Source organism: Beta vulgaris, chromosome 8 (assembly GCF_026745355.1).
Source record: "Beta vulgaris subsp. vulgaris cultivar EL10 chromosome 8, EL10.2, whole genome shotgun sequence".
Lineage (NCBI taxonomy): Eukaryota > Viridiplantae > Streptophyta > Magnoliopsida > Caryophyllales > Amaranthaceae > Beta > Beta vulgaris.
In genome coordinates, this window is record NC_079209.1 from 56369844 (window position 1) to 56385298 (window position 15455).

Below are 15455 nucleotides of genomic sequence, written 5' to 3' on the forward strand. Positions count from 1 at the left end.
TACTATATCAGCTCCCCGTGTCAGAAAAGCAGAGCCTTAACTATCAAAAATGTGCATGAATGAAGTGCGAGGTACAAAGGGTAATTGCCTATGACAATTTCAGTGAGGCGCAATAGAGGTGCCCTAAAGTCTTTCAAATGCAAGATGTGTGCTTCAGGATGCCTAATAAACCTGCCTATTTTACAGTTTGCACATGATATAATCTTAAGATGCATTAATAGAAGTTCAGTGGGATTTATACCATAATTTTTACATAATCATTATTTCATGGACCTGGGTTCAGCAAGAGGAAGCTGCCCCAATTCCATATTCTCCTTTTTACACCTTTAATCTTATTTATGGTGCTTCCATTTCGTTTTAGTTGCACGTTAATTATAACCTCATGCCGTTTGAATAATTTATTTATTTTAGGAAAAACTGGACCACAGAATGTTTTCCCATATTTATCCCAAAATTAATTTATGCATTAATAATCCCAAGTTTGGTGACATACTGACATCCTTCTCATACTGGTTACTGCTTCACAGTGTTTCTTTTTAGGAGTCCGAATTCCAGAACTAAACCTTCCTATATCTCCTCTGTACCTACTAGCCTAACATGGAGCATGTTACGTGATTTTAACCCGTTGAATTGATCAAATTTGAATTGGGACCAATATGAGACAGGTATCGCCAAACTTAGGATTATTTAAATTATATATAAATTAAATTTCAGATTAATATGGGAAGACGCCCCAAACTTCATAATACGGTGACAAAATATTTTCGTTTTTGTATTATACATTCGTATTCGTTTTTGGTGCATGTTGTTTTAATCATATTACTCGTGCCCTTTTTATCATATAAATTTTGTCCCATATTAGTCCACATAGTTTGACCATGTACACTGTTCACACAACCTACTTTGACCATATTTTCTGACTAAGATACAAAGACAAATATTAGTTTATATAAGATGTTGGATTTGTCTTATTGTGTATTTTCAATATATCACCTTTTTATAATTTTTGCTAATAGATTATTAGATATATTAGTGCTCAAAATTGTGCATTGGCAAGTGTGAAAGTCAAACTAAAGCGAATACATATCGGAGGGGTATTGTTTTGTTGCGTGCTTTTTTTATTACACTTGCATATTCTTTTAGGTTTAACTAGAGGAAGTTGACATGGGTAACTCCATGCCTTATAGAAGAGTACTCATGTACAATTCTCTTCCTTTGGACTTTATTTGAGAAGTAACCTCGCATATGGCAAAAGGAGGAGCTTACAACTTGACTTTAATCAATGTTGTACTTCATACGTCTTTCTACAAATATCAATTCTCCGCTATGGAAAACTCTAGTTTCTCGTATCATGTTGTTATCAATCGTGTAACTTCTTGTACAACTTTCCTTTCCACAAAGATCTTTTCTAATGGTGATTCTTTTAGAAACAACCTCTAAACTATTCAAAACTTATTACCAGCAAATTTTATTACATCTTCACCTTCCTGTACTACATATAATTGTAATACCTCATAAAAACTGATTTCATCAAAATACTTTCTTCCAAATCCTTGCATCAAAATTTACTCGTCCCTCTCGTTATCCTCCTTCACCTCAGCCACTCCCATTCAAACTTGTAGGTCAAAAGTTCCTTTCTTAAGCCACCTTAAGTCTGGATTATGGCCTTAGGCAGAATCACTCATCATTGCTTCAATGAAGACCTAGTTCGCTCGATTATCCTCCTTCGCCATCAGCCACTCTTGTTTAGAACTTCTAACCCAAAAGCTCCTTTCTCAAAAACGCTATAATCTGGATATAGCCTTAGGCGGATTCACTAATGAAGTAATGATTGCTTCAAAAGAAACCTGATTCGGCAATCTACCAGGAAGCTTGCAAGCTTTAATATTTCACAATCCACAATTCATGTAGAAGTTTCTTTGATTTTTTTGAGGTGTCTTAAGCCTTGCATGGCCTTACAACTTACAAGTGGATCAATTTGCAACTATGTTATGTGAATTTTGATTTTTGAAGGTCAAAAGTGGATGAGGTTGCTCTGCTTTTCTATCAGGCTTATTTACCTAGGAGATTGAGATGGTATCCTTCATATTCGCCAATTGTCATCATCCCATCAAGAATAGTCCTTCCTACAAATCAAACAGGAGATCCATGCTAAGGCACAGGAGATATAGATGCGTCCATGGGTCAAAGTCAGCCCTCACAGTCAAGGTCTTTATCAGTGCATTGATTGGATAGGAATAGTCATTTTCTTGGGGTTTCCCTTCCAGAAGATTAGCTAAGCAATTTGGAACACTAAGTGAGTCTGCCTACTTCCCCTTTGACATTGTGCAGCATCGTACTTAAATTTTTAAGGAAACTACATTTTACAGATATCAATAAATTGGAGGCAACTTATAATACCACCTCTTTTTCTTTCTTGTGCCTAAGGGAAATGCAACAATATTTTCTCAGCTACCAGATGCTAAAGGTGAACCATATAAAGATGCACAAGCACCCTACTTTGTGTATAATATAGCACTGGCAAGAAGATAAAAATCACATGCAACTGGCTCACCACTCCCACCATGTGCATTTCCTACCTTACATAACGCCATATAAACACAAACACACACACACACACACACACCCCGGGAAAAGAAAAGGACATTTGAGGTTTGACGCATACAAAATGACACAAAAGAACGAAGACACATTTAGAAGGGTGCAGAAGGGGGGAAATTTTCTTCCTTTTTGAGTTGAGTCAAGGAACGAAAAGAGGCCCAGATGACCTATTAGACGAAGACCTATTCCTCAATTCATGCTTTCCAGATTCCCAAAAAATGAAACAAACATTGCTACTATTTACCAAGTCAAAAATAAGTGTGATTCATTCCTAAACTAAACCAAACACATAATATGAGGAATCAAGTTCTAAGCCTATACCACTTCTGTTTCCTTCTTGATTCTAAACTCATACCATTTATGAACCAAACGCCCTCTCCATGCGTTTAATAGTTTAATCCCAATCTTATACTCAATAAACATCCCATAACTTCAAAATATTCGTAAATATAAGCTCTAGTCTACTGCATCAATCTGATCATAGTCAATCTCATAATACACTTGCTGACACTTGAGATATAGTTCTATAGGCTGATAGATTTTTTTATGCCTTACCCGCCACAGGCCCACGAGAGATACGGTGAAGTATAAAGGACAGGGAAATACATCTATAAATATAGCCTGCATAAACGGTTAAAGATGAGTTGAACTTACCTTGTCTCTGGCAAGTGGTTCGGACAAGAAGATAGTGATAAGCTTATGAAGATAAGCATTGTACATATACGTCATATCTTCATCATCATTCTGTGGGGAGAAACACATTACGTCCTCGAAAGGGCAGATAGGAAACACTAGATAGATTTGAAAATTGGCCCACATCTTCTAAACAATCATCTCAAAAGGTACCTGATAAGCAGCAGTCCGAAGGACTTTGTCAAGGAAAAATTGAAACACGTTGTTTGAGAAGATGACTTCCAAACAAGAATTGATATTCTGCAAGTCTTTGGACGAAGCACTAGAGATTGCGTCCCTTGCCGCAATTCCCTCTTGTACTAACATCAAATGTACTGACCACGCCAGTCTTACACAATCAACCAAGCCGCTAATATTTGGATCATTAACAGGAGCCATCACCTGACAATATTTGAAATCATGTTATAGATGATTATACATTCAAAATTACTAAAACCAATGGGCACAAATTTAAGCAGTGATTCTTACGATTTCCTGAAATTCTTGTCTGAAGGAAGCATCACAAGAAAGGACAGAAACTTTCTCTGGGACAGTGCTGAGAGCATCAGAGGTGAATGCAATTACAAGAGAAAAGAGGATGCCATATGTTATCTGCACAACAAGAAGCAGAGAAAGGAGGGAAATGAGGGATTTATAAAGACAAGCATAATATTGAGACACGACAAGATGATTCACAAACATATAAAAAAAGTTATGTAAAATAAATACCTGATATTTTGCGGTGTCTGTGCAGCTGTTAAGTTCAGCAGCACTGTCTTTCAGAACAGAGAAGATATCCTTTATATCTTTGGGACCTGGACAAGAATAAAGCCATGGTAGGCAAACATTATTCTAAACACTCCTGAACACCTTCTATTCCCACCCATAAAAATCCAACTACACCTAAGATAAAGCAGAATTCTCAAAACAACTCTCGCATTTTGAAGTTCTAAAGATAACGCTCAAGCAAGAAAATCAATCTCCACATATCCTTATTGTGACATAAAAATAGCAACACAAAAATTGCGGTTTTTTAAGAGAGCTCGTGCAGTTCTATTGTTAACAATGACTTCTGGTATTTAACAAGACTTGTTGAAAGAATAACGTAGAACTGTTGAAACAGTGCTACTCAAAAGAGTTGAAAAACATGCAAAGTTTACACATCGTAAGGAAAATTTCCCTTTCAATGTGCAGGCTAATCTTCAAATCTCAAGCATTTGGTTTTTATCTATAACAAAACAAAACCAGCTTATAGATGTTTCACCTTGTATTGTAATTGTTATAGATGCTTCAAAAAAATCTCATAGATAATATGGGGGGTGGGAAAGAGAAAATTAGAAAGGTGTACATTGACGAGCGAGTATAAGTTAACAAGGAAACGAGAGAAGCAAAAAACAAAGGGTACTTGTATGAATAAGAAAATGCAAAAGTTTGAAAATCTCTTGAGTTCCTCATACTTTGATTAATATGGGGAGTTGTAAGAGGGGAAGAGAGCTAAGCTAAAGCATATAATATTTTTTTGGAGAGATTATATGATAATAGGGACATGTGTTCCTTTCGGTTTCGTAAGTTTAATACTAGGTAGTGGGTATAGATAAATTGAACCTCCGTCTTTTCTCTCTCCCTTCTCTAAAACCATCCGTCTGTAGTCAACCCCCACCATCAATCATACTCCACCTATCACTATATCATATCAACTAGCTCTTTTCAAGACAACCCACACCACCATCTTGCATCTTCACTGATGGAAACCACCAATATCTTAGCATAAAATAACTAGATGAGACTTTGGTAGTCATAATTGGACAAAGGTAATAGATCTAAGACTACAACGACCAAAATCAACTTTAAAGCTGAATTTCATTAACTCCTAGAGACATATGACCAAATCTAGCAAGGGGTTCCAAACTGGTCACAACAGTTGAGAACCTAGAGAGCAAGGTGAGCATTTTGGTTCTTCCATTAAATACTGTATCTGAATGTTGTTGATTGATATCGGGTTTCTTAGAAGAATCAAAACTAAAGGAAAAAAATAACAAATAATAGAGCTCTTGTCACAGACACTTCTGATCCCAAATCCCCCATTACCAACCACCAACAGTGAACGACACTAAATCCCCTAGAAACAAACCAGCCTTCGCTGTTCAAGTTGCTCGGCAACATACTGGAGGAGGAGTGTGACTCATGGACTAATTCTTGCCAATATCTTGTAAATTGAACAGATTAGTCAAAATCCCAGATCTCCCTCTCTTCTGCCCGCACTCCATGAACAACCACACTTAACCTTACCCCTCCACTGGCCTACCCAATACTCAACACAACCGTCCTTCATCTGACCTAATAAGAGCCAGAAAGAACCCCTCCCCCCCTTCCACCAGCGTTACCACAACTACGAACTTACCCACCAGTAAAGGGGGGGGGGGAGGGGGGGGGAGGGGGGGAGAGCATATATTATATAGCAAACATTGTTAAGGAACTTAAAATGCAATTCCTGACTTATTGGCCTATATATGGGCCTCCAATTGTTAGATTTTTTGTTGGTGGCAAGATCCAACCATCAGAGATCGAGATCAGGTCCCTATTACCAGGTGACACAGATGATTATTAAACATACACTGCTAATAAAAAGCAGAATGATCTACAAAATACAGAAGCATCCATGTTAGCAGTACCTAGCCAACATTACAGTACCTAGAGTAGTGCAACTTTAATTAAGTTGTAAGTACACCAAGTGAGCGAAAAGAAATGTAGAAAATAGGGAACAAAATACAAATACTGCTAGCACACATACCAGAAGCTCAAAGAAAACCTATAAACACATATACAAGTTATTAACAACTATACAGTATCCGGACACTTACTTGTCCGCACAACCAGAACAGACAGAACAAGGCAATGAGAAAGGATAAGTCTTTCCCGGCTAACAACTGCTCGTCGCTCTACAACAGCACCACGAGCATCAATGATATAACGCTCAGCATTTGGGCCCCCTGCACCAGCTGGTTCTTCCCAGTTGAGTTCCTAGATACCAAAACACAAGAGATAGTTACTATTGTATTATGTGGCTACTGGCTATAAGTAAATTTGTGAAGGCGAACAACTCTCATTTTTTCTTCTCTCTTTTTTCCTATTGTATTATAAAAGATAAAGAGATGTAATGCATATATCTACACTATCTTGGACCTTATCTATAGAGGGGTCATACTGAGCTACTGTTCATGTTACTCTCCTCCCCTCTCATAGGAGTATGATGCTATCATGAAAGAAAGTCAATCATAACTTTTACTAAACAAGCTATAAGAACATAGCCTCATAAGAAATTACAGATTTACAGCCATAAAAGAAAATCAGTGTTGTCTCACTCCCACTCCCACTATATCAATTTATCTCACTTCTAATTAGAAAGAGCATAGCAATTGTACGGGAAGTAGAGAAGTAGAAGTTGTGCAGAGCAGAAAACTTGCATCACTGTGTGCAAATGATCCCATAGGAGTATGATGGAGATATATAACCATATTAATCTCGTATCTAGTTTTGCATTAAGGACAATTACATAAAAAAAAAAAAATTGATATCTTGATGGTGCTTCCTTACTCTACAACACAGTCATTCATGCATAACAATATTTGCACTTCGCTATCTCTAAATGTTGTCAGAGTAAAACCATGAGCAGAAAAAAAAAAGTAATTCCAAAGTTCAATAAGAGATGATCAAACTCTAAAAAAGAGAAAAAGGTTTGATGGAAAAAGAGCACCAATCACATAGCTAACCTTGATTAATTTTATCAACCGTTGTCTAAGCCCAGCATTTATAAGATCCTCCAAGTATTTTTGAATGTCGGCCACTAAATCCCCGTCAAGATCCTGGTCAAGCACAACAGCCTGCAAGAACAAAAGTAAACAGTGATCGGAACATGAAGAAAAACAATCATAGTGTGCTACAAAGAATGAAGTAGACGAAAATGCAATACCCTTAATAGTGTATATAAGGCTGTGATTAGATCTCTTCTTTCCGTATACCAGAGTCCAGTTGCTAGACGTAAAATCTCCAAAGGTTCTCGTCCTAACAGGCCGCACTAAAAGAAACCATAATAGAACCAAAAAGAGCACCTGGTGTTAATTTGCTAATGTAAGACATTCTTATGGACCGAGAGAAAAGGAGCAAGAAGAGATAGTGATAAATCTGTACCTCTTGGTTAGCAGAAACGAGCAACCGAACAGAGTCAATTTCATTGAGGTGAAGATCATCACTCAGTTTCAGTGCCTAACCATTCATCAAAGACAACAGCATTTGAGCATATGTCGAACACCAAGTATGAAGAGTTACCTCATAAACAATTGAAGCAATTCAGCATTTACTACTACTATATTTCTATAGCTTAATGGTAAACACAATGTGGTGGCAATTCAAAGACAGATACTCCCATACCATCAACAAGCACCCACTATAATTGTAATTTTCTAACAACCAATATCAATACATCTATATATCCACTAGCCAATTCTGGGGAAAAAGAACAAATTACTCCCTTTGTCCCGAAATAACAATCACATTGTCGGAATCCCTCATGATTAAGGTGATTTTCCTAGAAGAACGTATCTAACAGTTAAGCTACTCCCACACCCTCATGATCTCCTCGTGACTCAATCTAGGCAGGAAACATCTTAGAATATGTAAACATAAACCACCACTTTTTTTAGAAAGGTGACAATATATTTCCACAAATCCAAACAAGTACTCCATTAAATTAAGCTCGCTGAAGGATAAAGGCTACGATGAACCACCGAAAAACAGAATATGTAAGAGAACAAGGGCTAAACATAGCTCAAATGACAAAATTCAAAAAAAGCATAATCCAACAAACGAGTCCATTAATCATTAGTCTACTACTTATTTATATCCATCTTACTAACTTCAAGCGACCAATTTAACACCAATAGAGAGAATCCAAGCTACAAAAAAGAAACAAATAGTAAAATTCAGCAAAAAAAACAATGCACAAACTTACAAGTTGGACATCCTGATCGTCCAACGATATCGGTGGCAAGCTCGGCAACCGGACTTCTTTCGATTGCACCTCCGTCCGATCCGCTGGTCTCGGCGACTGCAAAAAAAAAAAAAAAAAAAGAGGCACAAAATCAATCAAATTACACTGAAAAAACTTCAAAATTTATCAAAAAAATAGTGAGAGAATGAAATTCAAAAGGACGGAGAAATAGTACAGGATAAGAGAGGAGGTTTTGGAGAGAAGAAAGAGAGCTTCGAATTGCGTGCATAAGTTCAATACGGTCGGAAGGTGAAGGAGGAGAAGAACTTAATAGCGTTGATTCAATTGTCGAAAGGAGTTGTTTAGGGGACACCATTTTTGGAGCTTGGAGTAATGGCGGAAAACCCTAAAATTGTGTTTTTGGATGTGGAGATGAAGGTGGAAATGGACAAGAAGAGTAATTGTTTTGGGGGCGGGAAAAATGAAAAAAAAAAAAGGAGAACGGAGGAGAAGACGAAAGTTATAGCGGAAGTGAGAGTGGGAGGGAGAACTAGGAGTGAGGACTGAGGAGCGTTGTTTTGTAAAACCCTGCCAAAGCCCTCGTTGTGGAGTGTGGTGTGGTGTGGTGTGGTGTGGTGTGGCCTTAGGAATGAACTCCCTCTTAGGCTCATAGCGGAACAACAAGCGTGATAGTTAAATTGCTACAGAGTCATTAATAGCCTAATAGGCTGATAAATAATTAAAACGGGATTTTTAAGTACTAGGAGTACATAAAGTGTCATTAATTGATAGGTTTGATTTTGAAACCTACTTTTAATTGATACCCATGAAGGAGGAAATTAAAGGAATAAGAGTGTAAAACCACTCTTGTAAATTTGTAACCTTAATCTTTTCACACTCAACTAGTTGTTGGCTGATGCAATGCTTCAAAATGTTTACCAATGTGAATTTGAAATTAAATCAATCACTTGAGAGAAGAAAAACAAGAGTGATGGTTTTGCATTATGCTCGTGAAGTAATTTTTAAGTTACTTTGTATTTCCTACATAGTAATTTATATTATGAATTTTAATCAATATAACTCTTGGCTTCAAGAGAGTACACCTATATGAATATATAATTGTTTACAAAGACTGTGATACAATCTTGTTTTTTTTTTGAAATTTAGGTGAATGTGAAAAAAATATAACCGATACGATTAAATATTAGAGTGATGTCCATTAGGAACGTTATAAAATCTTAAGTGTTTTTTAATATAAGAGTACTAAAAGATAGGATACGCTACTGTTAGCATTAGATGAATGAGTACTAATGTAAATATTCATAATTTAATTGTTTTAAAAAGAGAAATATTATCTTGTCTTTAAAAACATTTGTTCCCTGTAGCTACCAATATGATATTATAGATTAGTTGGTGAGTGTATTTGTATTTCAAATGATAGGTTATAAGTTCGAGTCTTAACACAGTATATATGATATATAATCAAGTCTTCTCATTTAAGGACCCAGTAATGAAATATACCACCGTCTTATTTGAGAAGTTTGACGTAATTCTCGAATTGCCCCTTACATTTGAGGAATTCCTTAAATACTCTTGAACTTTAACTTTGTGCTCAAAATACCTTACTAAGGATGAAAATTTAACGTCGTCAAGTTTTTTCTACTCTCCCTCGTCTCCATCTTCATTTTCTTCATCTTTTCTCCTAACATCCTCCGTTGATGACATGTTAAACCTTCAATTTTCTCTTTCACCTTCCACCTACATGCCATTCTATTTCCTCCCCATCTTCATCTTCTTCGTCTTTCTCCATGCTCATGTCACAATCACTTATGGTAAATTTAATGTCTCACCACTTTTCGACCCTTCTTAAACCCCTTTTCTCTATCTTCTTCCTCTTTATCTCTCTTTCCTAAACTTCATTCCTCGTTGTTCTCATAACACAATTCAAGCATAAACCCTAGAAAACCAACTCCCCAACATCGAAGAAGAAAACATAACCCATGCCAATATTCTATGACCAATTTCGTGAAAAAATGGTACGTAAAACCCATAAATTCCCATGGCAACTTCAACAACAACTATCACTAAATTTGAGAGAAAATTACGAGAAGGGAGAATCAACTTAACCATCATAAAAAATGGGGGAAATTCACAAATGAAGATGGGGAGGAGAGAGAGCAAATTGGAGGTTTAGAATGTCATCAATAGATGATGGTGGGAGAAGAGATGAAGAAGTTGAAGATAGAGAGGAGAGGAGAGAAAAAAACCTAACGATATTTGGATTTTATCTTTATAAGGGTATCATAGGTAGGTCGTTAGTTTTTGTCCTCATCCTTATCATAGACTTGCACAATGTTGTATCATAGGTGACATACATTTCTTTGAATACTCGTTGGTTTATTATAAAATGAAAAAAATGGTCAAGAAAAAGTATACTCTTGATCTCTCAATTTTTTTTACAATGAGGTTCTTGGGAGAATTATCCAAGTAACTCTTCAATAAAATAAAAAATGGAATACTATTTCTTACCCAATAATAGAGCTTTTGAGTGTGTCTTTAGAATGTATTTATGGAGACACTTAAAAAAGTGTGTCTTGGAGGAGATACATTTAAGAGAAATGGAAAATGATTTTTCATTGTCCCAACCAATCAATTTAGTGACACATGACACGAATGAATGCGTTTCATTAATTGACACGGGGATTATTAAATAGTGCGAAAATAAATAGAGAGTTGTTTACAGAGTTTTTTTTTTTTTTTGTGTTTTTAGATATAGTTTTTGAAAATAATTTGAAGAGATAATAGTGTGGAGTTTATTGGAAAGTCATTATAATGATACACTCTCAGTGATTATTTAACCTCGACTTACAACCAATGTTTGTGACAAATATCAATTTCAAATAATATATCGTTTTAATCTTATTAAATCACTTAGGGGGCGTTTGGTTCGCGCAGGGGTAAGGGAAAGGAATCCAGAAAGGGTTACAAGGAGAAAGGAAAGGAATGACCCTGATTTTGTCTGTCTGTTTGGTTCCAACCCTGAAAGGGAATGGTATACTCCCTGATTCCCTTTGTGATTGTTTGGTTTTTTAAGAAAGGGAATCAACAGTTTATTAGATTATAGTTATTTTGACCTGTGATTGTACTCATTCAACCTGTTTTACAATATAAAATTCAAAATACTATTTTAACAATACTATAAAGAAAGCATGATTTATCACAAACATCACATTTGTTTATAAATCTTCATCTACTGTACAGAACAATCACACAAAAAAAACAAATAGAAATCAAAAATTTAATCTACTGCATTTGTTTATACGGTGGCCATAGGGAAAAAATTTTCATCTTTATATGTAATCTTCATCTACTGCATTTGTTTATAGACTAACTACTACATTTTTTTGTATTGCATTCGCCGGAAAAAATCATGCATTGGTCGACCGGGGTCATCGGGGTAGAAATCAAAATTTTGAGCATTGGTCGTCGGGGTAGAAAATCATGCATTGGTTTGAGCATAAATCGGAAAAAATCATACAGGGAAAACAATTTCGCCGGAGAAAAAACATAACTCGCCGGAGAAGAGGGGGAAAAACAATACATTGGTTGCCGGGTTATGGGGTCGTCGGGGTCGTCGGGGTCGGCGGGGTCGGCGCGGTGGCCACAGGTCGGCTGGTGGTCGGTCGACGCGGTGGTCACAAGTTGGCCGGTGGTCACAGCCTCACAGGGAGATTGTTGAAGTGAGTTGAGCAGTAGAAGAGGGGAGAGAGAGGAGGGTAATGAGTTGGGCTGTTGGGGTTGGGGGGTGGGGTAATCAACTTAGAGGACTTTGGGGGTAACCTAATAGGAAAAATAGGTAAAGGGTTTCATTAAAGTGGTGAAACAAACAACAAAAAAGGGTTTCATTAATGGTATTTCCCTTACCCTTTCTTAACACCCCCAACCAAAGGCCCCCTTAGTAGTTTGTACATCACACAAAATCAATTAATTTTGGTTAAATAAAATGTAAAATAGAGATAATTGCCACATGTTGCTCGACGAGTGGTCAATGATTCTCAAAGGGAAACAAAACCTCACCAGAAAGAATTCTATCACTCTCTTGAGCCTTTTTTTTCCAAACACGTCAGTGGCTCAGTATGCTCATCAACAACTAGTTAGTAGATAGCTATTCATTTACACTCAACAAGAACCAAAGTGATCCTTTCTCAATCAACTCTACCTCAACTTCATCATTGACATACTAAGTGAGATAACACAAATTCTTAAAAAAAATGGGAGAAATTATAAGCAACAAATTCGTGACAATAAAACATCACATAGATGGAGCACCAAAGGAGGAAGATTTTGAGCTCATTACTGCAAATATTAGCATATCTTCTATTGAGGCAGACTCCTCCAACTTTGTCCTCGTCAAATGTCTTCATGTTTCCATTGATCCATACCAGCTTAACCGCATGAAGGAATATAGCCCTTCTCAAAATTCGATTTACCAGGCTAATAAATTGGTTCCTGGCAAGGTACTTTTCTTGCTCATTGTACAGCTTTTACTCTTTAGGGCAATGTTCTATTATTGATTGAGCATAGGTGATAGTAGAGGTGATTATGGACTTTGTCGGACCTAAAAAAAAATTTGCCCACTGGTCGGGCCGGGCCAAAATTTTGTGTCCAAAACTCGGTATTTCGTGACAAAATCGGACTGGTCCAAAAATGAACTGAAAAGTCTTTTTTGGCTTGCCCAAAGCCTGTCCAAAGAAAAAATATCGGGTTGGGCTCGACCACGGGCCAAAAATTCTACCTAAAATCGAGCTGGGCCAAAATGATAAGCTCTAGGGATAGTATAGACAACTAGATCCTAGTAGCATTGGCACCACCTTCGATCTTAGAGTTATTGTGATCGTGTCCACACAAATTCTCCCTACCAGTGTCTTTAACTTACCTTGTTAAAAAAAAACTATTATTAATTATATCATTTTCTCGAACTTAAATTATTTTCTGAATCTTTTTTGACGTTTTATGAACTTAAATACTTATTTATCTTTCGAGAATATAATTTATAACATTTGTTAATATGGCAGCCAATTAATGGAGCAGGAATTGGTAAAGTCATGGTTTCGAGGCATCCTGAATTTCAAAAGGACGACATAGTTTCTGGGATGTTGAGTTGGGCAAATTATGTGATGGTGGAGGATGTCAAGTTATTGAAAAAATTAGATCCAATGGGATTTCCCTTGTCATACCATGTTGGAATTCTTGGTATATATCAACTATAACCAATATTATCTCATTTCTTTTCGTGTTTTCGTTTTATTCATAATGATATTTAGGTACTACATGTTGCACAATTGCAATTGAGTAATAGTCCAATGGTATTAACATTACCTCCAATTACAAAGATCTAGAATCGAGTTTCACCCTTTGCAAAGGAGGATCTCGAATTACCCCCACCCCTTGCAAGAGACTTCGTCTTATGAAAGAAGCGTATTGGGTTACATGAAAAGATGTAACAATCTTTAGGTACAGGGGAAGTATTTGATAGCAACTAAGATTATGTTCTTTTGGACTTTTTTCCAGTTCAATTTAGTTCAGTTACTATCTGTAGTTTAGTTTCTCTCAGTTTAGTTCAGTTCAGTTTCTCTTAATCTAAAAGAACGAGCTATAAGTAACTATTTTTTGGTAGGGGCTTGTGGGCTGGCAGCATATGCTGGATTTATTAGTTTGAGCAAGCCGAAGAAGGGGGAGAGGGTGTTTGTATCAACTGCTTCAGGAGCAGTGGGAAATATAGTAGGACAATACGCAAAGTTACTAGGTTGCTATGTCGTTGGATGCGCAGGAACCCCTGAAAAGGTTGGTCTCTTTAGATTACTTGGGCAGGTTTCCTTTATTTTGGTCTTCACTCTTAAGATTTAAGTTAATTAGCACTTAGCACTTAGCACTTAGCATGTTCCATTGTGTTTGCCTGTTTGGTGTATATCTTCTATATGTATGACTGTATGAGTACCCAATACTATTTGTTCCTGCTCATTTGCATATTTGGGCTTAGTTTTTGTAGCTAGTGATCATATGAAAGAATTGGAGCTTGTATTCATTATTTACTGTGATTTTATTACAGGTTGCTTTACTGAAGGAAAAGCTTGGGTTTGATGATGCATTCAATTACAAAGAAGAGAGCGACTTCAATTTAGCTCTTAAAAGGTCACACCTAAAACCATAACAATATCTTATGTTTAAAAAAATTTAATCATATAATTACAATATTTTTATGGAGTAAAGGGCAAGGCCAACATCGTGTATTCGTGCAGTGCACGAATGCAGTAAAATTGGCCTCTTAACTCGTGAACAGTGAAAGTAGCACATTTAACGTTTTCATTAGTACTTAATGAGCTAGTACTTGAGCATTGTAACAGAAAACTAACCATTGATCCATATACAATAATCAACTATTTCGATCATGATGGCGAAATTTGAGCGTTTGTAACAAAATTAACCAAATGCAGATACTTTCCAGAAGGAATTGACATATATTTTGACAATGTGGGAGGAGAAATGCTAGAAGCAGCAGTTGCAAACATGAATACTTTTGGTAGGGTAGCTGTATGTGGGGTGATATCTCAGTACACTGATCTTACAGGAAGAAGGGCTGCTCCTGACATGATCAACGTCATTTATAAGCGAATCATCATCCAAGGATTCTTGGCTACAGATTATAGAGATGAACAGAATTTTGCCGATTTTGTATCAACAACAACTAGCTATCTTCGTGCAGGTCAAATGCAAGTTCTTGAAGATATCTCTTTTGGACTTGAGAGTATACCTTCAGCTTTTGTGGGTCTCTTTTGTGGGCGTAACATTGGCAAGACCAGTGTTCAAATTGCAGAGGATTAAGTAGTTAAATGACTTTGTTATTGTAATTCACAAATCACATGAATATGTTATGCAGAGTGCAGTTTCCAAGCTCCTAATAGTCTCCCACGCCCTTCTCGTTCCTTTTTAGAAGTGAATTTCTTTTCTGGTTTTTCCTATACTACTTTAGTATGTTTATAGGGTGTCAAACACAAATGAAGAACCTTTATATATTGTTTGCGAGCAAGTTTTCTCAGTGTGAGTATCATTTCCAATTTTAAGGTTTGTGTAATTGTGTAGAGTTCAAATCATCATTCCAATAATATATATGGTGAAGATTTCTCTTGGAGTGGCA

General features: G+C 36.5%; 2 protein-coding genes across 2 annotated transcripts in view; one reads left to right on the plus strand and one right to left on the minus strand.

Annotated features, from left to right (window-relative positions):
• LOC104902044 (nuclear pore complex protein NUP205) overlaps positions 1-8879 on the minus strand; it is a 35810-nt gene extending 26931 nt beyond the window's left edge. Inside the window, exons 1-10 of the mRNA XM_010689705.4 lie at positions 8496-8879; positions 8282-8377; positions 7462-7536; positions 7244-7348; positions 7044-7154; positions 6135-6294; positions 4003-4088; positions 3763-3885; positions 3448-3675; positions 3256-3345 (exon numbers count right to left, since the gene is read on the minus strand). Of these exons, the coding sequence (XP_010688007.2) occupies positions 3256-3345; positions 3448-3675; positions 3763-3885; positions 4003-4088; positions 6135-6294; positions 7044-7154; positions 7244-7348; positions 7462-7536; positions 8282-8377; positions 8496-8636 (1215 nt within the window). The 5' untranslated portion in view covers positions 8637-8879. The remainder of the gene's footprint in view (positions 1-3255; positions 3346-3447; positions 3676-3762; positions 3886-4002; positions 4089-6134; positions 6295-7043; positions 7155-7243; positions 7349-7461; positions 7537-8281; positions 8378-8495) is intronic.
• A 3469-nt stretch (positions 8880-12348) lies between these two features.
• LOC104902047 (2-alkenal reductase (NADP(+)-dependent)) lies at positions 12349-15455 on the plus strand. The gene is made up of 5 exons (XM_010689708.4): positions 12349-12777; positions 13336-13513; positions 13938-14104; positions 14370-14452; positions 14755-15455. Exons 1-5 carry the CDS (start codon positions 12532-12534, stop codon positions 15140-15142), a joined length of 1062 nt encoding a protein of 353 aa, XP_010688010.2. The 5' UTR covers positions 12349-12531; the 3' UTR covers positions 15143-15455.